The sequence below is a fragment of the Heptranchias perlo genome, chromosome 22 (assembly GCF_035084215.1).
Source record: "Heptranchias perlo isolate sHepPer1 chromosome 22, sHepPer1.hap1, whole genome shotgun sequence".
Classification (NCBI taxonomy): domain Eukaryota; kingdom Metazoa; phylum Chordata; class Chondrichthyes; order Hexanchiformes; family Hexanchidae; genus Heptranchias; species Heptranchias perlo.
The window spans coordinates 5,734,594-5,758,842 of NC_090346.1; the positions used below are offsets into that span (position 1 = coordinate 5,734,594).

At 47.1% G+C, this 24,249-nt stretch overlaps 1 protein-coding gene across 3 annotated transcripts in view; it reads left to right on the forward strand.

The window, feature by feature from the left end:
• Positions 1–24,249, forward strand: part of chtf18 (CTF18, chromosome transmission fidelity factor 18 homolog (S. cerevisiae)) — a 97,466-nt gene that overhangs the window by 26,921 nt on the left and 46,296 nt on the right. For all 3 annotated transcript variants that reach the window (XM_068002852.1, XM_068002853.1, XM_068002854.1), the window contains exons 10-17: positions 882–1,005; positions 3,443–3,579; positions 5,896–5,989; positions 8,738–8,836; positions 12,104–12,234; positions 12,364–12,529; positions 12,721–12,945; positions 16,859–17,008. In XM_068002852.1, coding sequence (XP_067858953.1) covers positions 882–1,005; positions 3,443–3,579; positions 5,896–5,989; positions 8,738–8,836; positions 12,104–12,234; positions 12,364–12,529; positions 12,721–12,945; positions 16,859–17,008 — 1,126 coding nt within the window. The remainder of the gene's footprint in view (positions 1–881; positions 1,006–3,442; positions 3,580–5,895; positions 5,990–8,737; positions 8,837–12,103; positions 12,235–12,363; positions 12,530–12,720; positions 12,946–16,858; positions 17,009–24,249) is intronic.

Genomic DNA, 24,249 nt, shown 5'->3' on the forward strand with positions numbered 1-24,249 from the left:
TAACAGGCTGAAGCTCAGGAAGTAAATTGTCCCCTTCGGTTATTTCAATCATCAAATTTCACCAAATTATATTTGCAGTGTCGCAGAAAAACGTTACAAATTCATCGTGAATGAAGCTTATAATTGCCACATTGAGTTTCCTACTGGGAGTAAGGGGAGGCGAGGGGGTGTGTTGTGTGTGAGTGGTTCTGTTTTTCCCATCACCTTTTGGATTGTTTTGAATACCTGAATTGTGAGTGGTTTTCACTTCTAGCCCTTTTCTGTTGACATTCTCTGAATTCAGTTCAAGAGGATGATTACAGTACTTGTGTTGTAGTTGTGGAAATTTTGTGTGCACTCACTGGTTTGAATTCCTCGTCTACCTGTCACTCCAATTTGCTAGCCTCACTGGTGCTATGTAATCCATTCCCTCTCCACGCATTGCAAAAGAGCCTGGAAGCCCTCATTGTCAAGGCTTGTGCATGAATAATAGCAAAAGAACTTTATTTCTTTTGTTTCAGGCTTGGCTCAGTGGGTAGCACTTTCGCCTCTGAGTCAGAAGGTCATAGATTCAAGCCGCACTTCAGAGACTTGTGCCCATCATCTAGGCTGACGCTCCAGTGCAGTGTTGAGGGAGTGCTACACTGTCGGAGGTGCCGTCGTTCAGATGAGGCGTTAAACCGAGGCCCTGTCTGCCCCCTCAGGTGGATGTAAAAGATCCCATGAGACTATTCGTGCAAGAGCAGGAGCATTCTCCTGAATATGACCGGATAGTGGAGGGCCACCAGAGCGTGTGGAATTGTAGGCCATTCCTTGAAGGGAGGAGGGTGGGTGAGCAGGAGTATCGAATAGGCACTTATGTGAGTCCTATCATCGAGTAATGCTGTTTAACTCCCATTTAGCGATGACCGCAGCCCAGAGATCTTCAAAACTAGGATCGAAAGTGCCACCCAGATGAAATCTGTGCTCGGAGCCAATGAGAAGCCAAACTGCATGGTCATTGATGAAATCGATGGTGCTCCCACCGTGAGTCCGTGTTCTGAGTAGCGTCACGTGGTTAAATGCAACTGGAATCGTTTTTAGCATCTGCGCTGGATACTACAGAGAGATGATATAAATATAAAGCAGGAGTCACACCCTCAATTAAAACAGTCCCTGGGAAGACGATCAGAACATCACACATTTATCTTTTTTAAACCGTTTATCTTGTCGAGCATGGACTAGATTTTTACCAGGACAATTCCAGCGCTTAAGCTCAACATCATGGATGAGCGTAAGCTCCCGATTTGACAGCCCCTTGTCTGCAGGCACTAGTTTCCCAAAATAGTCAAGCTCTGCAGTATTTTTATTCTTCATTTCTGTACAGGTATGAAAGTCACCTCTACATGAAAATAAATTAAAGATCTGGTGAGAGTGCTGTGAGGTGAAACTAGTTCTGTTTTGAAAGGGAACAAAATCCTTCTCGGGCAACGAATGTAAGTGAGAATTTTTTTTTTAAAAGTCAATTATTTAAAGAAAACCGGCAAATACTGGAAATCTGAAACAGTAAGGATCTGGAAAGAGAAAACACACATTAATTCTTCAAGTAAAACTGAAAGATAAACGAGCATTTAAGCTGAATCAGGAATAATGGGGAAAGGGTCAAGAAAAACAGATAGTCCAATCACGGAGAGGAAGTTAAAGACTTGCAGTCTGCTTAAAAGAAACCAAAGAACGTGTTAAATGATGTAAGAGATCTCAGAGGTAGCGGAAAGCTATTAAAAAAACACACGTAAAAGAATGTGTAAACTCCATGAACTTGAGCTCATCCAAACCTCTGCTGCCTGTATCCTAACTCACACCAACTCCCATTCACCCATCACCCTACAAGCTGCAGATCAGGAACTAAACGCCATTTTAATTTCGGTTTGTATACAGCTTATGAGAGCACCACCAGTGACACCCAGAGAGACTGACTAAAGACAAACCAAACCAGGGATGATGTGCTGTCTTTAAGACAAATTATAGGCTCTTCAAGTAGATATTAGAGTAAGGGAAGAGCTGCTGCATGTCTATTGTTTCTTGTGGAGCAAAATATTTAATTCTGCAAATTTGTTTAAAAATCTAAATATAGTAAACCTCCCTTTATAGAATGCCTCAGGTGTTCGCTGACCTACATTGGCTCTCAGTCCGGCAGTACCTCATATTTAAAATTCTCATCCATGTGTTCGCATCCCTCAATGGCCTCACCCCTCTCTATCTCTGTAACCTCCTCCAACTCTACAATCCTCTGAGATCTCTGCACTCCTCCAATTCTGGCTTCTTGCGCATCCCCGACTTCCTTCGCTACACCATTGGTGGCCGTGCCTTCTGCTGCCTAGGTCTTAAGCTCTGGAATTCCCTCCCTCACCCTCTCTGCATCTCTAACACTCTCCTTTTAAGACGATCCTCAACACCTACCTCTTTGACCAAGCTTTTGGTCACCTGTCCTAACATCTCCTTCTTTGGCTCGGAGTCAATTTTTTTTGTCTGATCATGCTCCTGTGAAGCACTTTGGGATGTTTTACTACATTTAAACCGCTATATAAATGCAAATTGTTGTTTTGTAAATAACTAAGATCATGAGAGGCCACTGAAGGAAAAAGGCAAGAAATTGGGGGGTAAAACTGGGGGAGAAATCACAGATCTGAAATGCTAGAAATACAGTCAATCCTGCGAGGAGAAAAAATGACAACACCAATAACATCCTCTCTGATCTGAGTTGGGGCAGCTGGAGCGGCCAAGGAGGGGACAGTTGGCCAGGGTTTGGTCTCCTCATTGCTGTCAAGTAACCCATACTGGAAGTGCTCATGTGTGACTACTGGATGAGGAAAGCCTTTAACTTGGTTGTGATTTCTCTCTTCCCCTCGCAGTCCCCCTGCGGACGCACATGAATAACAATCACTGAGCAGAGGTAGGGGACAGCACCCGGTACTTGTGGATCTTCATCCCTGCAAGGAGTCAGTGCCTTCAGGAGAGATGGGGAGAAGAGTAACAAGATAAGGAGAAAAAAATTATACCTTTTTATTACTTTTAAAAAATGAAATAGTTTATAGGAGCTCGCAACTCACTGCGTCGTAGAGTGGTCGGACTCCAGTGTGGGTCTTCTATTCCTCCAGTACCCTGAGTTTCTGATCTCAGCCGTGCCATTTCCCCGGAGTGCTTGGCTCTTGGTGGAATGTGACTCCTAAGTGCCAGAGCCCCGATATTTCACTCGAGTGGCCATTCCTCGTGTATCGGCCAATACAGTCCGTCGTTGGGTCATCAGACCTTTGGGGTCTAGCGTATCACAGCTGAACTTGAACCTGACATCACTCAGCATCAGTACACGAGAGCGAGTCAAACAAGGTTCAGCCTTCTGTTGTTGCTCCAAGTCTCCCGGTTGGAATGTTTGGAGTTGGATATGAGTCTGATCTCCTTTTTTGTTTTTCTTTCTCTTTGACAGGCTGCAATAAACACACTCCTGAATCTTATCAATCGTAAAGATGGGAAGGAAGGTGAGGTAGCAGCAGGTGGCGGCAAGAAGAAGAAAAAGGATGGCGGACTTTTGCTGAGACCCATCATCTGCATCTGTAATGACCAGTTAGTATTGCTGTTAATAACGGAAATCCTGAGCACTGTCTTCTGAAATCACATCACCGAGAGCATACACTGTGAACCAGCGAGCATTTCATTTCTATGGCAACCCCCACTGTCAATCATTGTTGTTGCATTTTAAAAGTGAGGATAGCAGAGGGAACGGAACATGTCGTGCGAGGTGGTCGGAGCATGTGGGGGTGGTGTGAGTGATTCTTGCGTGTGTGTGAGTGTTGCGTGTGGGGGGGGGCGTGTGTGTGAGTGTTGCGTGTGGGGGGGGCGTGTGTGTGAGTGTTGCGTGTGGGGGGGGCGTGTGTGTGAGTGTTGCGTGTGGGGGGGGCGTGTGTGTGAGTGTTGCGTGTGGGGGGGGCGTGTGTGTGAGTGTTGCGTGGGGGGGGGGCGTGTGTGTGAGTGTTGCGTGTGGGGGGGGGCGTGTGTGTGAGTGTTGCGTGTGGGGGGGGGCGTGTGTGTGAGTGTTGCGTGTGGGGGGGGCGTGTGTGTGAGTGTTGCGTGTGGGGGGGGGCGTGTGTGTGAGTGTTGCGTGGGGGGGGGGGCGTGTGTGTGAGTGTTGCGTGGGGGGGGGGGCGTGTGTGTGAGTGTTGCGTGGGGGGGGGGCGTGTGTGTGAGTGTTGCGTGTGGGGGGGGGCGTGTGTGTGAGTGTTGCGTGTGGGGGGGGGCGTGTGTGTGAGTGTTGCGTGTGGGGGGGGGCGTGTGTGTGAGTGTTGCGTGGGGGGGGGGCGTGTGTGTGAGTGTTGCGTGGGGGGGGGGCGTGTGTGTGAGTGTTGCGTGGGGGGGGGGGCGTGTGTGTGAGTGTTGCGTGTGGGGGGGGGCGTGTGTGTGAGTGTTGTGTGGGGGGGGGGCGTGTGTGTGAGTGTTGCGTGGGGGGGGGGCGTGTGTGTGAGTGTTGCGTGGGGGGGGGGCGTGTGTGTGAGTGTTGCGTGGGGGGGGGGCGTGTGTGTGAGTGTTGTGTGGGGGGGGGGGCGTGTGTGTGAGTGTTGCGTGGGGGGGGGGCGTGTGTGTGAGTGTTGTGTGGGGGGGGGGCGTGTTGTGTGGGGGGGGGGGCGTGTTGTGTGGGGGGGGGGCGTGTTGTGTGGGGGGGGGGGCGTGTTGTGTGGGGGGGGGGGCGTGTGTGAGTGATGGTAGTGAGAAGGGGTTTGTAACCATAGTGTGAAGCAGGTGTGTGTTAGTGTGAGATGTGTATAGTTGTGCGAGGCGTGTCTGCATTGGTGTGTGAATTGTGTGCTTATGATCGTAGTACCTCTGTTCCCCAGGTTGTAGCTTGGGCAGGACTTGTTGGTGTTCCTTACAAATCTTCCCAGTGTCCATCCATTAAAAGTGCTGAGTGCCTCACCTGGTGTTTGTGTGAAGCTCGGCTAGAAAGCTCCCAGGATTGATTCCCCAACTGTGCTGTTAGCTGATCTCTGCTGAGACTAGCAGTAAAGTTGGTACAATTCGCCTCAGCACCTCTCGGCCAAGGAGAGGAAATGTCAGCCAAGGTTCCTGCTCCAGTGACCGCTGCTTTACATTTGTGGATGTTGGGTGAGGACAAGATTGGGTTTGTTGAGATGCCCTTTACAGCCAAATAGCTTGCTGGCCGTCACCAGTCACACGTAAAGAATGGCCAGTTGCACAAGGTAAAGGAAGGCAGCCGGTGCCTTTGGAACTACACCACAAGAGTCAGCACCTTCAGGAGGGGAGTCAGCTTACTGTGGGATATCATTGTGTCAGCCATGGTTCAGTTGTCAGCACTCTAGCCTCTAAGTTTGAAGATTATGAGTTCAAGTCCCACTCCAGAGACCTCAGCACAAAATCTAGGCTGACACTTCTGTGCAATACTGAGGGAGTGCTGCACTGTTGGAGGTGCCGTCTTTCGGATGAGAAATTAAACTGTGGCCCTGTCTGCCCCCTCGGGTGGATCTGAAAGATTCCATAGCACTATTTCAGAGACGAGCAGAGGAATTCTGCCCGGTGTCCTGGCCACTATTTATCCCTCAACCAACATCACTAAAACAAATTATCTGGTCATTATCACATCGCTGTCTGTGGGGCCTTTCTGTGCTCAAATTGGCTGCTGTGTTTCCTACATTACAGCACTGACTAAACTTCAAAAGTACTTCAGTGACTGTAAAGTGCTTTGGGACACCCTGAAAGGCGCTCTATAAATACAAGTCTGTCTTTGATTGTAAGAGTAATAAACAATGTAGTTTCTCACATGGTTTTATTGTGTAATAATAAATTATAGAAATAACACGTTGCATATACGCAGCTTATATATAATTTAGAATAGCTGAAGTAATTCTAACTAACTTGCTTTGCTGACAGGTATGTGCCGTCACTGCGACAGCTGAGGCAGCAAGCTTTCACCTTAATCTTCCCTCCAACCCTGCCCTCCAGGCTCGTTCAAAGGCTGCATGAGGTTGGTACAGAGCAGTGAGGACAAGCCAAGGTGCCGCGGCAATTAGAAGAACTGGCTTATGGAAATGTGGTACCAGCTTTAGCCAGACATTTGTTAAGGATGGGTAAAGACATGCTGAGTCAGGCACCAATTATAACACAATTTGTTAAAGCTCCGACTGGATTGGTGGTGGGGGTTAGGGGGAAGGAAATGAATGTGATTTGATCAAAGGGATTATTTGTAAGAGCTAAGATATGTATCAGTGGCAGTGAATGGGTCAATCTCACTCTGCCATGGGGTGATATAGAGTGGACAAACCCGAATCACATACTGTGGCCCATTCATATCACTCTGTGGTTTTGATGCACAAAATTAGGTCATAAACATCTCCCATCAATTGGCAGCGACGAACATTGGCGTTGATATTAAACCCCACCCCCGGCCATGACGGGACGCGGTGAGGGAGGGCTGGTTAAACACTTAAAAACGGGACCCTGACGCGTACACGCCTGCCACCATTTTTACAGGGGCGGGTAGCGAGGCGTGCAAGTGTCCTGTCTTGGACACTCTCAGTGCAATTGGGAATCTGATTTAAATTTAACTGCTGCTGCGTGGGTTTCCTAAGGCTCGGGAAACCAGGCAGCGAAATGGGGGATGCCAACTCCAGAAGGGATGCTTTTTATTGCACTTGTGGACCAGGAGGAACAGGAGAGCTCCCCCTGGCCCCTCAAGGATGCCTTCGGCCTCCCTTCTACCGATCGCGGCCTCTCTCTGGCTACTGCCGCGATCGGCGAACCCCGAGTCCTGATCTGCAGCCTGCCCCACAATCGCCTCTCTTCCCCGCCCCCCCACAACCCCCGATCTGCAGCCCACGATCCCCTCCCGATTGCCGGGGATTGTCCCCGTTAAATTCAACAGGACTTCCGCTTCACCGACCTTGCCGTGTTTCTCCCGCCTAACCGCCTTTCCCCGCCTCCTTGGGGCCAATGTGTCTAATACAGGGATTCATGTTGTCACGTTCAGTTTGCAAATCATAAAGTGTGTGAGCATGGTTGGATTTCGGTCCAGTGTGACGTAGGTTCTGTCACAGATACAACGCACTGTGAGCTGTAAAGAAGTCCCTGTGAAATAAATGGTTCACTTTTTGCAGCAAACTTTTTCCAGAAACTCGGAAATGAAGTCAACAGTGAGGTGGATAGTATCAGACTTCAGGAGGACATAGACAGACTGGTGAAATGGGCAGACACATGGCCGATGATATTTACGCAGAGAAGTGCGAAGTGTTGCATTTTGGTAGGAAGAATGAGGAGAGGCGATATAAACTAAGTGGTACAATTTTAAAGGAACAGCGAAACCTTTGAAGTTGAGAAGACTGCCTGAAAGGGTGGTGGAAACAGATTCAATAATTTTCAAAAGGGAATTGGATAAATACTTGAAGGGGAAAAATTTGCAGGGCTATGGGGAAAGGGCAGAGGAGTGGGCCTAATTGAATAGTTCTTTCAAAGAGCCGGCACAGGCACGATGGGCCGAATGGCCTCCTGTGCTGTATTATTCTATGAAATGTTTCCGTAGTTTGATGAAGCATACTTTAAATAAGCAACATAGCTCTATGCCTCTGACACAAAATAGCAGTAGAAATGTGCCTAAAATAAATAAAGCGAGGGGGTCTGGGTGCGATACTAGGTTAGACACTGACCGTTTAGCTCTAGGCCTTGGGTTCAAACCTGGCCCAGTTTGATGAGGTGACACGCTGTACCCGCTTACGGTAACCCTCCTACATGAAATGGGTTAGGACAGTCTCCCTTGAGGCCACAGAATAAAGATGGCAGATGTAGGATAAGGAATAATGTCACAACTTTGCAGTAGGAAATACTGTGCTGACATTTGTGGCTGAGGCACGTTGTCAGGGCAGAATAGAAGGAGCTTTCCTCTGTGTCTAACCATGCCATGCCGGGCCTGGGAGTGCTTGATGCTAACACAGAGTACCTGAAATGGGAAAGTCTTTCATTCCCCGGCACTAACATCTCTCAGCTGGACCAGCACAAAATATTAACACAAAAAAAATTAACAGTGCAAAATTGGAGGGAACTAATGATATTAAGTCACTTTGCTGTCTTTGGAGGATGTTTGATGCATTTTGTTTTTCTGAATGGGGAACCTATTTAGAGAAAGGGATAATGAGTGACATCTACTTTGAACTTTGACCTTAAATTCTGACACCTGCATTTTATTTTATTTGGATTGTTAACACTTTTGCAGGCTACTTGGGGTAGTTCTTGACTCTGTGCGACAGCGTAAAGCAGGTGAAAGCAAGTCAGCCGCCCTGTTTTTCATCTCTTCAATGGAAATAGCAACCAGGAGAAATGAAAAACGGTGCTGCTGACTCGCTATTGCCCATTTTACACTATCGCACTAAGTCAAGACCCTCCCCTTATAGCTGTTCTATCAGGAATGATTCTGTGATCCCAGGCTCCCAATATAGAGCTGCGTTTGCAGGAAGCGCGGATCGGAGAATCGGGGCTACAGCGTGGTAATCCGATCTCCGATCTGCAGTCCATGGAAATGTGGCTTCCCCGTGGGCATTGCCCCTTTGGTGCCTTCCGCTATTTGTACTGGAGCTCACTGATAGTGGCACGGAGTTCTTTTAGGCCCTGTGCCTCTTATTAGTTTAAAAAAACCTCTGCATAGAAAAGTATTTTGCTGATGGAGGTTCACTTTTCATTTAAAGATAGTTGCATTTTTTTTCCTCTCTCCCCACCCCCTGGTTAGATCGTCAGTAAAAAAGGGATGAAGGCAGACATGGGAATTCTCATGAGTCTGTGTGAGAAAGCAGAGAATGATATCCGCTCGTGTGTGAACACTCTGCAGGTAAGTTGCTGGACTGTCCGTTTAATGTGCATTAGGATTTTATGGCAGAACTTATTTCAATACTTCACTGTATTGCTGACTCCTGCCTGGTTGGGTAGTAGTGGAAATATATTCTGGTTAAAATGGTGTCACTCAAACTTTTTTGCTAACGTTAGCAAACAGAAGAAAATATATCCCATGCCCCAGATCTGGGAGGATGTAGTCACTACTATTTCTCACTATCCTGAGTGCGTGTGTGTGTGCACGTTTGTATGTGTGCGTGTGAATGTTTTTTTTGTGTTTAAGGGTATCAAATGGCAACAGGGCAAGCTGGGTTGGTTAGTCCACTGTCGATCGCTGTCCAGGGTTTAAAGAGAAGGTTCTGGAAGGCCTATGGAGCACCTTAAGGAGCACAGGTTGGGACTCCCCTTTGCAGTGCACTCTCTTGGTAGCCGTGCCTCTGTCAAAGCACAAACATGAATCATGGTCCCTTTGATAGGTCCCACAGGTCCTTGGAGGGAGGGGGAAAAAAGAAAATGACCCTTTTTTAGTTACATTTTACTGGCTCTTTCTGTATGTGGACCATACAAGGTGAGCTGTGTGGGCTGAATGGTTCCTACTTCCTTATACTCTTAGGAGCTCTCTTGGTTATGACGAAGAAGGCATTTTAGTCCATTTGATTTAATCTTTCCAGAATACCAGCCGTATTGTCTTCTGATTTACACCAATTAAAGTTTCTTAAATGAGTCCAGTTTCCTGATGTGAACCTCTGTTCCAGTGATTGCTGTTTGAATGATTATTGTAACCAGTTCTCTATGATGCCTTTTTTGTTCCCATTTGGGACCGGATGTTTTCCTAGTTCCTGAATGGTGCCATTTGCACAATTAGCAAAGACTGATGGATTTGCCCAGCATTAGATTGTGAAGTGGTGCCTATGTCTACCTTTAAGACCACTGCGGTATCTGAAGCTCTCGAGCAGGCAGAGGAAGCACTTTCCATTGATTTCTGTGCATCAAATTAATATTTAAAAGGGCAAGCAATAAGGGCAGAACATAAATTCTGCGATTGAGCATCCAGAGACAAATGCCAGACACTTTGGGGAAAGATTGCCTGTGATTCCGTAAATGTGCAATCTATAAACTTTGTGGTTCAGACCGGAAAGGGACGAAAGGAGAAAAAAAAATCCCACTGTCCTTCAGTCACATGTTGGGATCTGGCCCTAAGTAGCTGTGAATTCCCAGTCACCGCCTTCCGATGCATTTTAGGTTAATTTGCTTTTGAATATTGAGTTGTCAGACTGTTGTGATGACCTGCATTTATGTAGCACCTTTAACGTGGTAGAACGACCCAAGGCGCTTCACAGAAGCGATTATCAGACAATATTTGACACCGAGCCACATAAGATATTAGGACAGGTGACCAAAAGCTTGGTCAAAGAGGTCGGTTTTAAGGGCCGTCTTAAAGGAGGAGAGAGAGAGAGGCAGAGAGGCAGAGAGGTTTAGGGAGGGAATTCCAGCGCTTGGGGCCGAGGCATCTAAAGGCACGGCCGTCAATGGTGGAGCGAAGGAAATCGGGGGATGCGCAAGAGACCAGAATTGGAGAAGCGCAGAGATCTCGGAGGGTTGTAGGGCTGGAGGAGGTTAGAGATAGGGAGGGGCGAGGCCATGGAGGAATTTGAAAACAAGGATGAGAATTTTTAAATCGAGGCGTTGCTGGACCGGGAGCCAATGTCGGTCAGCGAGCACAGAGGGCATTCTATAAAGGGAGGCTTCCTGTATTTTGATTTTGATTTTTTTATTTGCAAAGTTAAATATTTTGCTCTACAAGAAATAATTTGACACATGCACCAGCTCTTCCCTTACTGTAATATCTAATTGAGCTCATAATTTGTGTTGAAGACAACATGTCATCCCTGGTGTGGTTTGTCTTTAGTCAGTCGGTCTGGGAACTTGCTGCGGGCTCTGTCATAAGCTGTGTACAAACCAAATTTAAAATGGTTTTTAGTTCCTGATCTGCAGCTTGTAAAATTAGCCCCCACCCAAAAATTGCTTTAGTTAACTGTGTTGATGAAACAATGCATTGTGAGGTAGAGGGTTTGCACAAATTAAACTCAGTTAACCTTGAGGGAGTTCCACCTCTGATTTACCTCACAGAACCATAGACGTTCACCGCACAGAAGGAGGCCCTCGAGCTCGTCGTGTCTGTGCAGCTCTTTGATACAGCAGTCCAACACGAGCCCCATGACCCTGATGTCTCCCTGAATCTTCCTCTGCTTCAAATATTTATCCAATTTTCCTTTTTGAAAAGTGGCCCACTCACCTGCGCTGGGAAAGCTTTCCACGCTCCAGCAAACCTCTGCATAAAGAAATTTCTCCTAACCTCTGTCCTCACTCTTAGTGACAACTTTAAATTGTTGGCTGCTGCATCACTGACTCCCCATCCAGAGGAAATAGTCTTGCCCCTATGCATTCTGTCAAAATCCTTCATAACTTTTAAAAACCTCTGTTAAATCAACTCATATTCCCTGCTCCATTGAAATTAGTCCCACTATCTGAAGTCTCTCCTCATAACTTATAGTTTTCCATTCAGGCATCGTGCTGGTAATCTATGTTATACGCACTCTACGGACATACTGCCCTTTCTACAATGGGGTGCCCAAATTTGCACACAGTACTCCAACTGTGGCTTAAAAAGGATGCTTAGTAGTTGTAGTTTCTTCCACAGATAACTTGCATTTACGTAGTGCTTTGTCACACTGAAATGTTGCAAAGCACTTCACACATAATGAATTGCTTTTGAAGTGCAGCGACTATTATGTAGCTAAATACGGCAGTCATTCTGAGACATCAACTTCCTACACACAAGCCATGAGATGATAGTGTAATGTGTTTTTTTTTTGGTGGTGATGGTTGAGGGATGAATATTGGCCAGGACACCAGCAAAACCTCTTGGTGGTCTTCATCACATTGCTGTTTGTGGGATCTTGCTGTGCGCGGATTGGCTGCTGCGTTTCCTACATTACAACAGCGACTACACTTCATAAGTACTTCATTGACTGTAAAGCACCAAAGTGAGACATCCTGAGGTGGTGAAGGGTGCTATATAAATGCAAGTTCGTTCTTTTCCTTCTTTCAAGTGGTGCTGTGAAATCTTCAGATTTCTCAACACCTGGACAACTGAATCTTTGTTTACTTCAAACCCATAGACGTTCATTTCAAAGTTGAAATCTCTGTCCTTGTTGTACGCCATTGATGCTTGTGGTTTGTGAAAGCTTTATTACGTTTTTAGTTTCTCCACGGAAGAGGGAAGAAGGAACTGAGTATGAAGATGATTCAGACCACGAAGATAGGCCTCAAAGACCAGAACAAAAGCCTGTTCTCCGTCTGGCAAGAGATCTTTCAACTCCCGAAGGTTCAAAGGTAACAGAGAAGCATCTGGCACACAGCATCATTTACATTGTTGTGACTGACTGACTGTTGCCATTAAATCTGCAAGCTAGCTGTGGTGGTGGGTTGGAAGTGAATTTACTCTTGATTTTCTGCTTTTAGAAAGCCGATTTGCCAGGACTACAGTTTACTGGATGAGGTGCAGAACGCGGATGACCGTGAACCCCTGAATGTCATTGGGAGGACCCCACTCAGCGCAGCAGCACAGAGATTTAATCATATCCTTCACCTCACCACCTCGACAGGAGATCATGAAAAGATCACTCAGGTAAATAACTGTTCACAAATTGGAAGCTTTTATCATTTTACTTTGGCGGGTGGGGATGAAGGGGTTGGGGGAGGGGGGGGCCGAATGGTTCACAGAATGAAGCCTTGGCCTAATATACGTTCTGTTTGTGTTGGAATTGGTCAGAAGCCCCTTTTAACCCTGTGACAATCCGCCTTCATCCCGTGCTGCAGGGCTTGTACGACAATTTCCTGAATATGAAGTTCAAGGACCCCAGTTTCAGCGGAGTCTGCCTGGCGCTGGAGTGGTTGGAGTTCACGGACGTACTGAATGAAATGGTGATGCACGTGCAGAACTTCCAACTGATGCGGTACCTGCCCTTCCTCCCGCTCGCCTTTCACATGCTTTTCGCAGCATCCCACGTTCCGAGGATTTCCTATCCAAGCAGCCACTACGAGGTGAGAGAGTGCCTCAGGTACGATAAGCCAACAGCAACTTGCATTTATATAGCGCCTTTAACATCGTAAAACGTCCCAAGGCGCTTCACAGGAGCGATTATCAAACAAAATTTGGCATCGAGCCACATAAGATGATATTGGGACAGGTGACCAAAAGGTCACAGAGGCGGGTTTTAAGGAGCGTCTTAAAGGAGGAGAGAGAGGCGGAGAGGTTTAGGGTGGGAATTTCAGAGCTTAGGGCCTAGGCAGCTGAAGGCACGGCGCCAATGGTAGGGTGATGAAAATCGGGGATGAACAAGAGGCCAGAGGACAGTTTACATACACCGTGATAAATCCAGGTGTAGAAAGTCACATTGGTAAATATAGGATGAAAGGGACACTATGGGCGTCATTTTACCACCCGCTATCGGGTGCGTTCCTGGCCGGGGGGGGGGGCTCCGAAAATCGGAGAATCCCGGCGCGGTACCGGAGCCCGCCCCGGACCCGTGCACTTCCGGGTTCCCCGCTGACGCACCGGCGTGCGCGCGCAGCCCCCGCTGGTGGGAATCCCGCAGGCAATTAAAGCCAGCGGGGTTCCACTTGAAAGTATTTATTTAGGTATTTCAGGTCATTAACTGACCTGATTAAGGGATTATGTGAGGAGGGGTGGGATTTTAGAGCAAACTGGGACTGTTTCCCACACTGGGGGAAACACTCCCAGGTCAAATGGATGTGTTGCAGCTGTCAGCCTGTGGCAGCTGCAAAGGTCCATTTGACAGGTGGGGGTAGGGTGGGGGGAGACCCTCACCCATTGCAGGAAGCCACTCTGTCACTTGGGACAAAGTTTGGCCTCCACCACCCCCCTCCTGACAGTCAAAGTCACCAACCTGCACACTTACCCCGGGGTCCAGACACATGTACCTACCTTGCGGACCCCCTCAGATGTACATCTTCCGGATGGGGGCTGCCGTAGCTGCAGTCATGACCTCCTCGGAGGGCGATCAGCATCACCAGCCTCGCCATCCACGCCGTCCACCTCTGACACGTGGAGCTCCACAACACAGTGCTGTGACACATCCACCTGTACTGCAGGAGGGAGGGCTACCGCAGAGAGAGATGCGTCGCAGAGGGCACTACCCTCGCCACAGGGTCCACAGACCGAGGCTCAGCCTCCTGGACCTCTCTGAGCAGCAGTGCACACGGAGGCTCAGAGTCACTCGACATGTAGTCGTGGACATCTGCAGCCTCTTCCATGCCAAGCTGCTCCTGGCTGGCCCGAGCACCATCTTCTTACCTGTCGCTGTCAAAGTCACCACTGCCCTCAACAACTTCTCCTCCGCATCCTTCCAGGGTGCCACCGGGGACATCGCCGATGTCTCTCAGTCGTCTGCACAAAAGAGCCCTGCAAATACACCTACACCCAATCTGCAGTGACACAATGGGTGGCATCAGTTGTGGGTCTTCATTGTGATCCTCAGGAGAGGGCATTATTGCACAAACCAGACAGGATTCGCGAAGACGTGGCAGTAGTGGTGCCAATATAATATGTAATGTGAGTTGGTCAGAAATTAAATATAAGTAACACCCATGACAAACCCTCAAACACCCTTGTGCATCCCCTTCATGCTCACGACACGTTTGCCTTACGCTGCCTACTGCACATATGTGATGCATGCCCTGTGGCTGCAGCACAGGTAGTGGCAGGTTGAGTGAGGCTGGCCGTGAAAGAGATGCATGAGAGGGTGAGTATGAGATAGAGCCATGAGATTATATGAGGATTGGGTTGAGTGGTAGTGACGGGATGAGTACTGGCGAGGTGAGTAAGTGCAGGTAAGATGAGGATGAGGTTTGAGTGGGTATGAGGGGTGATGTGACAGAGTTGTGTTGGCAGTGCAGAAGGAGATGTGGGGTGGGGGCAGTGATGTGGCAGACGGAGTGTAGGGGAAAGACTACGTGTGCTCACTTTGGCTGACCTACTGAGGTCATTGGAGCGCCTCCTGCACTGTGTGCAGGTGGGCGATATGTTGGTGGCGCAGGTGACCTCCTCTGCCATCTCGAGCCAGGCCTTCCTGGTGGCAGAGGCAGGCCGCTTCCTCCCGCCCGCCGGGGGGAAGATCTCTGTCCTCCCCCTCCTCCTCAGCCCATGTATTGAGGCATCATTAAACTGGGAGCAGCCTTCCCCCTGGGCTGCTCCATGCTGTAATTTTTTCTGTCTGTTGTAGCATCTGTCAGTGGAGGACTGCCCCTTTAAATAGAGCGCCTCCAGCTGACAGATCTTACTGCGCATGCGCAGCCCGCCCGACGCGCAGATCAGCAGCGGGGAACCCGGAGGGGCAGGTAAGTAGATCCAATTGGTGGATTGGATGCTACAATCGCGCGGGAAACTGACTAATTTCACCGGGCGTGTTACCCACGCGCCCGATAGCCCTCCCGCCGAGAACCCGCAGCCCTGCTAACATCGGGCCCTATGAGTCGCTGATTTAACTAAAAATATAAATTTTCAGACTCGTCCCATCACTAAAGCCAATTAAAAGCTTTCCCGGTTCCTGAAATGTAAATGCGTTCCTGAGTGTAAAATGAAACTATTCAAATCAGGACAGTCGCATGCTTATTCCTTGGTCTGTGTTGAGATAGCTGGTCGCAGCCCAGCTTTACTGTAGCTCTTCTCAAATGAGCTGGGGAGGGGGAAGAAATCACTCTGGGTTCCCACTCTCGATCGCTTTCCAGAGACTCTTGCAGGAAAGCAGATATGCGGGTGTTGAGTGAGGGGAAGGCTGGGCGTGTTGCGATGCCCCATGTCGAAGAGCTTGCCGACACTCACTGTCTAGGTTCGCACGTGAATGTTGGTTCTGAAGGGCAACTGCCCCCTTTGGGACCATGTCCCAGGTGGAGGCACCACCCACCCGGGGGGATGGGGCAACCATCCAGTAAAGGGTAGAAAAGCTCGAATGTACAGTTTTAAGAGTCAGCCTATGCTCCCAGCAATCACTACGGTTGAATTTGTCCGTTCTTGTTACAGCTGCCCTCACCGTGCTCTGTTAGTTCACCGAATACACGACAGGACCAATGACCGGGAGTAGAACAAGAAAATGAGCTAAAGTAAAATGGAGGGGACAGAGAGACCAATAAAGTATTTACGAAATCAAAAGAAATAAATGTGTATATAAAGAAACTGGTAGCAATTGATTCTTTCCTTGAAACCTTTTTCTTCCTCAAACATCATCTTTTTTTTTAAAAAAAACAATTGTTCATTTATTCCTTGGTTACCAGAGGTCAAAGGTTCCAAATTGGACTCATTATTAACTACCTAGCCGTACAACACACAGCAGAGCCCCTTGTCTGTTAGGCTTGAGTTTCTCTTCTCCATGCAGAAATGTTTGCCGAGAGAGAGCACACAAATGGGCCAGGGGTCAGCAAGGAAGCCGTTGTTGACCGAAAGCCTCACTGGGACTTGCCTTGTGGGTTCTATGTGCTGAATGTTGGACGCTGTTATGTACACTTCCTTGTTCGGACATTACTTGACAAAGGGAAAGAGGGAAAGATTTGTACTGAGCAAAAGATATTTCAATAAAGGACCCTTGCAAACTCATGGCATGAGACCGTGTACCACAAACTAATGAAAGGAAGTGTTAGTGAGGCGAAATGGAGTAAGCTACTCACACTCCCTCACTAATGGGTAGCATACATTTTGGAGAGTGCATTTTTCTACAGTAAAGCATATGTATGAAATATGGAGCTTTTGGGACTTTGTGGTTCCCCAAAAAGAAAGCCATACTAATAGGCAGGAAGGCTATCCTAACTTGTACTCCGATAAGTGCCTTGTGTTTCTGCCGCAGACCATTTGAAAACTGGCGCCAGTTCACTCATGGTTTTCCGTGGAACGGTCCAGTTTGTTTTATTTTCTAAAACATCGTTTTCTTTTGCACTTTAACAGGCACAGATTAAGATTGCTCAGGTGCACAACTTGCTGACGTCCCTGGTGGGAGAAATCAGCCCAGCGATCCGCAGCCGTGTCACTCAGCAGGCTCTCGTGTCGGAGATCCTCTGCCTTCTGCTCGAGATCCTCTCTCCGAAACTGCGACCGGTGAGTCACCAGACGTAGCTCCGATTTTCCGACTTCTCTCCAGCACGGCGGTGACCTATTTTAAAAGCTGCTCCCTTGTGGAACCAAACATTTGGAAAGCTACTTGAAAAGCAGAGATTTGCAGGGCTGTGGGGAAAGAGCAGGGGAGTGGGACTAATTGGACAGCTGTTTTAAAGAGCCGGCACAGGCACGATGGGCCGAATTGCCGCCTCCTGTGCTGTACGATGCTATGATTCAAACTGACAGGTGAAGTGGTGAGTGAGCCCTAATCTTCATATACAGTGGAGTCTCCATGTAGCTTCCTGTGACAGCAACACTGGTTAACTGTACACCAACTTATCTAAAGTTTTTCAATTGAAATTTGGTGACGTTTCCTAACTAAACCAACAGTACTGCATTAAGGGTTAATGGCGTAATTCTTTAACATTGCTTTCAATATAAAAGATTTAACAACCTCGGTTGTAAATATAGCTATTCTGTTTTTCTTTTTCTACATGGTCGTAGATCTGGGGCAGCCAGTGATATGATCACTGATCAACTGTTTCCCTCCTGATTTGAGACAGTTGCTCTAGCAAACGGAGGGCAAATTTATCTTGTATTTGACCGAGTTAGAGTGCTTAACTCTGTTTAGAAGCATTAAGGATTCAAGAGTGACAAAAAAATCTTTTGTATATTAAACAAAGAGGACAAAATGACTTACCTTTTGACTGTGGGTGAGCTCCAATTTATAGTATAGGAGTGATTTTGGTCACTGCCTTAGAAAAGAGAAGGCTGAGGGGTGACCTAATAGAGGTCTTTTAAAATTATGAAGGGGTTTGATAGGGTAGACGTAGGGCAGATGTTGCCACTTGTGGGGGAGTCCAAAACTAGGGTTCATAGTCACCAATTGAGGAGAAACTTCTTTACCCAGAGAATGGTTAGAATGTGGAACATGCTATCACATGGAGTAATTGAGGCGAATAGCATGGATGCATTTAAGGGGAAGCTAGATAAATACATGAGGGAGAAAGGAATAGAAGGATATGCTGATAGGGTTAAATGAAGTAGGGTGGGAGGAGGCTTGTGTGGAACATAGACCAGTTGGGCCGAATGGCCTGTTTCTGTGCTGTAAATTCTATGCTAATCTAAAACTGGGCAGAAAGCAGACTGTAGAAGCATGACTTCAGTTCTGTTATTTGCTTTGCTACTGATGAAAATTTGTTGGGAACCTTAATAATTAATGTCTGTACCTAATAAGACACAGACAAAGGTGAGGACTTCTGATGTTTATGGGACTGCCTGTCCCAAAACCAGACAGATGGCAGCATAAGAGTGAAAGCATGAAACATTTGCCATTAACTTGAGTGACCTGGTCACTTAACTGCTGGGCCAAGATCTTTTGGAGTGTGTGTTTCAGTAGTAGGAGGGCTTGTCCTGTAAAACCCCACTGCACTTTCTCTGAGCCATTTGTGCTGTGATCATACCCCAGGGTTAATCGCTGAGATTTCTGTTCTCATTATAGAGGGGGTTCTGGCTGCATCCTTGTGTTTCTGCTACCTATTAGGGGATTGGGGTGGGAGGGGGGACAAAACCGCACCAAGTGAGTAAATGTAGCGGCTGATCTCAGCCAGGAGTGCTGCATTTGGCTTTGGTAACCATGGATTAAGGAATACAAAACTGAGCCAGGGTTCCTGCCCCTGATCTCAGTAGGGGCCATTGTACAATGATGTTCTCATGTAGCTTTTCAGTGAGGACAGGAAGAAAGAACTTGTATTTGTCTAGCGCCTTTAACATCCTCAAGATGTTCATAGCCAATGAAGTACTTTTTGAAGTGTAGCCACTGTTGTAATGAAAGGAAACGCGGCAGGCAATTTGCGCACAGCAAGATCCCACACACAGCAATAAGATAAATGACCAGACAATCTGTTTTTAGTGATGTTGGTTGAGGGATAAGCATTGGCCAGGACACGGGGAAGAACTTCCTGCTCTTCTTCGAATACTGGCATGGAATCTTTTACGTCCACCTGAGAGGGCAGACGGGGGTCTCGGTTTAATGTCTCATCTGAAAGTTGGCACCTCAAATGGTGCAGCGCTCCCTCAGCACTGAGCTTAAGGTTATGTGTTCAAGTCTTTGGAGTGAGGTTTGAACCCATGACCTTCTGACCCAGGCGAGAGTGCTACCACTGAGCTACGGCTGACAGCTAAGCAACAGGATTGGCTGGGATGTCAAACAGCTTCCTTGTATTCATTGTCGAGACTCCCATGTGAAGAATAGCTACTCGGCTGTGGTGCTGGAGGGCTGCTAGAACCTGTAGAATGGTGACCCAGGAAGAAGAACTCAATGCCTTCTAGAAAGGAAATAATCAAAGCAACTGAAATCACTGACATATTCCTGTTTGTGAAAAATCCCAGGCTTCATTAGACTGTTTTGATGAAGTAGGGTGAGGTGTCAGTGTCCGTGTCGGCCTCTGAATAGTGTTCTAATATTCCCTGGTGTTTCTCTGTGTGACTGGGGGTTATTAGATTGCCCAGTGGAGCAATCTACACGATACAATGGTGCAAGGTTACTGTGCCTGTAGTACTGATACCAGATCACTGGAAATGGTGAGTCTTTACCCACAGAGGCACATAAAAAGAGGTTCTAGTGTTCTACAAAGAATAGTGGTTGTGATTGACTATTAAGTTAGGCTTAACAAGATCTGTAGATCAGAGGGGTGGACTGCAGTTACTATCTTTATACTGAGGTAGTGTAGTGATTTTGTTACTGGACTAGTAATCCAGAGGTCTGAACTAAAAACCAGAGAGCACAAGTCAAAAAATCCCACCATGGCAGTTTGAGAATTTGAGTTCAGTTTTTAAAAAAAAAACAAAATTGGGAAATAAAAAGCTGGTACTGGTAAAAGTGAAGCTGTCGGATTGTCGTAAAAACCCAACTGGTTCACTGATGTCCTTTAGGGAAGGAAACCTGCCGTCCTTACCCGGTCTGTGCCTATATGTGACTCCAGACCCACAGCAATGTGGTTGACTCGTAACTACCCTCTGAAATGGCCTAGCAAAGCAGTCGTTTGTATCACCACCTCAGGGCAACTAGGAATGGGCAATAAGTGCCGGCCTTGCCAGCAACACCCTCGTCCCGAGAATGATTTTTTTTAAAAAGGTAGCGAGAGAGAAAGAAAAGGTGCATTTGAGTCACTTGTTAGTGAGCTTGATAGAACCTGTCATTTCAAATGAATCCTCTGGGACCTGCCGCATACAATAGACTTGACTTCAATTATTCATGAGCACTCTTGCTGTTCAATGCCTCCGCTCCCAACACTATCCCCTACTGTTTTGTTTGTTTGTTACTTGTAGTTGAGTAATGAATGTTAGGAGGTGAGGCTGACAAAAGATGTAAGAGGATCCCAGCTCTCAAACACTCAAACAAACATGCTGATCTCAGTTGAGAATTGAACCAGGGAAGCTTAAGAAGAAGCTTTAAGATTTATTTTGAATTAGATAGATATCAGGATATGGGTTATTTATCTGCCGGATACTGAAGGGATAAGGCCTTGTTACAGAATGTATCTTTAATATTTTGAACAGTCATGGGTTAGTAAAAGACCCTAACCTGCTTACCATTACTGGCAGGGGGTGAGAGAAGGAGGTCCTGTATGTTACTCCACCGTGCTTAAAAAAAAGCTTAATTTATAAAATACCAACATTAATCGTGTCCAGTCGGTTAGCAACAAGAGACAAGCCTGTGATCTTGACTTTTATGATTGAAGTGGGTGAATTATGCTGGAGTTGAACATGTGCAGGTAGTTTGTCTAAAGGAAAAGAACTTGCATTTATATAGCGCCTATTAAGACTTCAGGACGTACCAAAGTGCTTTACAGCCAATGAAGTACTTTTGAAGTAACTGTTGTAATGTTGGAAATGTGGCAGCCAATTTGCACACAGCAAGGTCCCACAAACAGTAGTGTGATAACGACCAGATAATTTTTTTTAGTGATTTTTTTTTTGGTTGAGCGACAAATGTTGGCCAAGACACCGGGGAGATCTCCCCTGCTCTTCTTCGAAATAGTGCCATGGGCTCTTCCACGTCTACCTGAGGGGGCAGACGGGGCCTTGGCTTAACGTCTCACCCGAAAGACGTTTTATTCCCTGAATTTTGTCCCATAAAAAACATTGTTTAAATGCTGCATTTGCTCCCTCAATGCCACCACACAGTGTAGCAATAGGTCACATAGACCAGAAGGTCTCGAATTCAATCTCCGATCTGTGCTGAGTTAGCGGATATCAGCTCGGGAGCCAGGAAGAGTCTTATAATTGGCCTCAGCACCTCTCTAGTTAGTCAAGGTGCACGGGTGTAGACAGAATTGAGGCCTAATAGTCTGTTAGCGCTAACTGTTGAGACTGTCTGGTTACTCGGGTGAGGGTGTGTGACACTTGTGGAAATGGATCCCAGTAAGAATCGATACCTTCAGAAGAGGGAAAAAAATAATTTGAGGGAGGGGGAGGAGGGTGGCAGGTTACTGGTACATTAATCAACCAAGGTTGGCTGATTTTTCGATTTATATAAAATGAACACCGTTTTCAAAAAGGCTTTGACTACTTCTCCTTCCCTTACTACTGCACTCTAAATCTTGGCGGTCAGGCAGATAGGGCATTCTACCGAGTAAACGAAGATTCCAGTGAGAATTAATGTCTGCTGCCTTCCATCAAATCTGTGCTAATGGGTCTCTGCTTTATGCAGCCAGTAAATCACTAATTCCCATAGGGATTGACCTGCAGTATACATTACTGGTGCTGTCTCTACTTGGTAAGTATATACCTGCTTAGACATGCCCATTACCATCAGACTTGGCAGAATGAAACCAGTGTATGATCCCAGCCTATGAAGATACAGTGGGTCCTATTTGCCAGCTGCACAGTAAGCCCTAAATACTGAACCTCTTTGCCACCTTTAAAGTGGCCTCCAGTGCCCACAGCATGGATGTACATTTATTAACGAGACAGCCAATACAGTGGCAATCAGCAATTTTAATAATAAAGTACAATTAGTTACACACAATAATCAAAATCAAAAGCAAAATACTGCAGATGCTGGAAATCTGAAGTAAAAACAGAAAATGCTGGAAATACTCAGCAAGTCAGGCAGCATCCGTGGAGAGAGAAACCGAGTTAATGTTTCAGGTCGATGACCCTTCGTCAGAACTGGAAGAAGTTGAAGATTAAACAGTTTTTAAGCAAGTACAGAACCAAGGAAAGGAGGGGGAGGAAAGAACAGAAGGGCAGGAGTGATTAAATGACAAAAGGGGATGATGGTGCAAGGCAAGGAGGGTGGGAATGGGACAAGTAAAGGAACAAAAGATGGATCTAGAGGAGCTGTAAATGGCAACATCAGAACCATTACCAGCACCTGCTGTCCGAAAAAATGGGACCAGTGGTTATGATCTGAAGTTATTGAAGTCAATGTTGAGTCCAGAAGGTTGTAAAGTGACTAATCGAAAGATGAGGTGCTGTTCCTCGAGCTTCTGTTGAGCTTCATTAGAACAGTGTGAGAGGTCAGAGTGGGAGTGGGACAGGGAATTAAAATGATAATCAACTGGTGGGTCAGGGTCACACTTGTGGACTGAGCAAAGATGTTCAGCAAAGCGATCACCCAATCTGCGTTCGGTCTCCCCAGTGTAGAGGAGACCGCATTATGAGCAGCGAATACAGTATAACTAAATTGAAAGAAGTAGAAGTAAATCACTGTTTCACCTGGAAGGAGTGTTTGGAGCCCTGGATGGTGGGAAGGGAGGAGGTGAAAGGGCAGGTGTTGCATCTCCTGCATTCCCATGGGAAGGTGCCGTGGGGAGGAGAGTGGGTGTTGGGGGTAATGGAAGAATGGACCAGGGCGTCGGGGAGGGAATGGACCCTTTGGAATGCTGAAAGAGGATGGGAAGATGTGTTTGGTGGTGGGATCACGCTGGAGATGGCGGAGGATGATACGTTGAATGTGGAGGCTGGTGGGGTGGAAGATGAGGACAAGGGGGACCCTATTATGGTTCTGGGATGGAGGGGAAGGAGTGAGAAGAGAAGTGCAAGAAATGGGATGGACGCGGTCGAGGGCCCTTTCAACCAGGAGGGGAATCCTCAGTTGAGGATAAAGGAAGACATATCAGAAACACTGGTGTGGACGGTGGCATCGCAGAACAGATGCGACGGAGACGGAGAAACTGGGAGATGGGAATAGAGTCCTTACAGGAAGTGGGGTGGGAGGAAGTGTAATCAAGGTAGCTGTGGGAGTTGGTGGGCTTATGTAGATATTGGTTGATAGCTTATTCCCAGAAATGGACATAGAGAAGTCAAGGAAGGGAAGGGAAAAGTCAGAGAACTCTTCTTTACTTGTACTTCTTTCAATTTAGTTATACTGTATTCGCTGCTCACAATGCGGTCTCCTCTACATTGGGGAGACCAAACGCAGATTGGGTGATCGCTTTGCTGAACATCTCCGCTCAGTCTGCAAGCGTGACCCCGACCTGCAGGTCGCTTGCCATTTTAATTCCCCTTCCCATTCTTACTCTGTCCTCGTCCTCTTACTGTGTTTCAGTGAAGCTCAAGGAACAACAACTCACCCTTCGATTAGGCACTTTACAACCTTCTGGGCTCAATGTTGATTTCAATAACTTCAGATCATAACCACTGCTTCCATTTTTTTCAGACAGCAGGTGCTGGTAATGGTTCTGATGTTGCCATTTACAGCTCCTCTAGACCCATCTTTTGTTCCTTTACTTGTCCCATTACCACCCTCCTTACCTTGCACCATCATCCCCTTTGTCATTTAATCACTCCTGCTCTCCACCCTATCACAGACCTTCCCTTTTGTTCTTCTCCCGCCCCTTTTCCCCCCTTCCCCTTCCCCCCCCTTCCCCTTCCCCCCCCTTTCCCCTTCCCTGGCTCTGTATTTGCTTAAAAACTGTTTAATCTTCAACTTCTTCCAGTCCTGACGAATGGTCTTCGACCTGAAATGTTAACTCTGTTTCTTTCTCCACGGATGACTTGCTGAGTATTTTCAACATTTTGTGTTTTTATTTCAGTAAGTACAAAAGTTGGATAGTACCCCAAACCTTAGCGAACAGGTATCTACAATTGTGTAAGTTGTCTGCTTCTCTTTGTTCTGACGCTAGGCTCCTCCTACTCTACCCTCCCCCCTCTAAGGCGGTCCTTTATAGAACTCCATGATCATCACATGATCTATTCTCAGCCAATCAGTGGTGCTGTAACCGCTATTACCC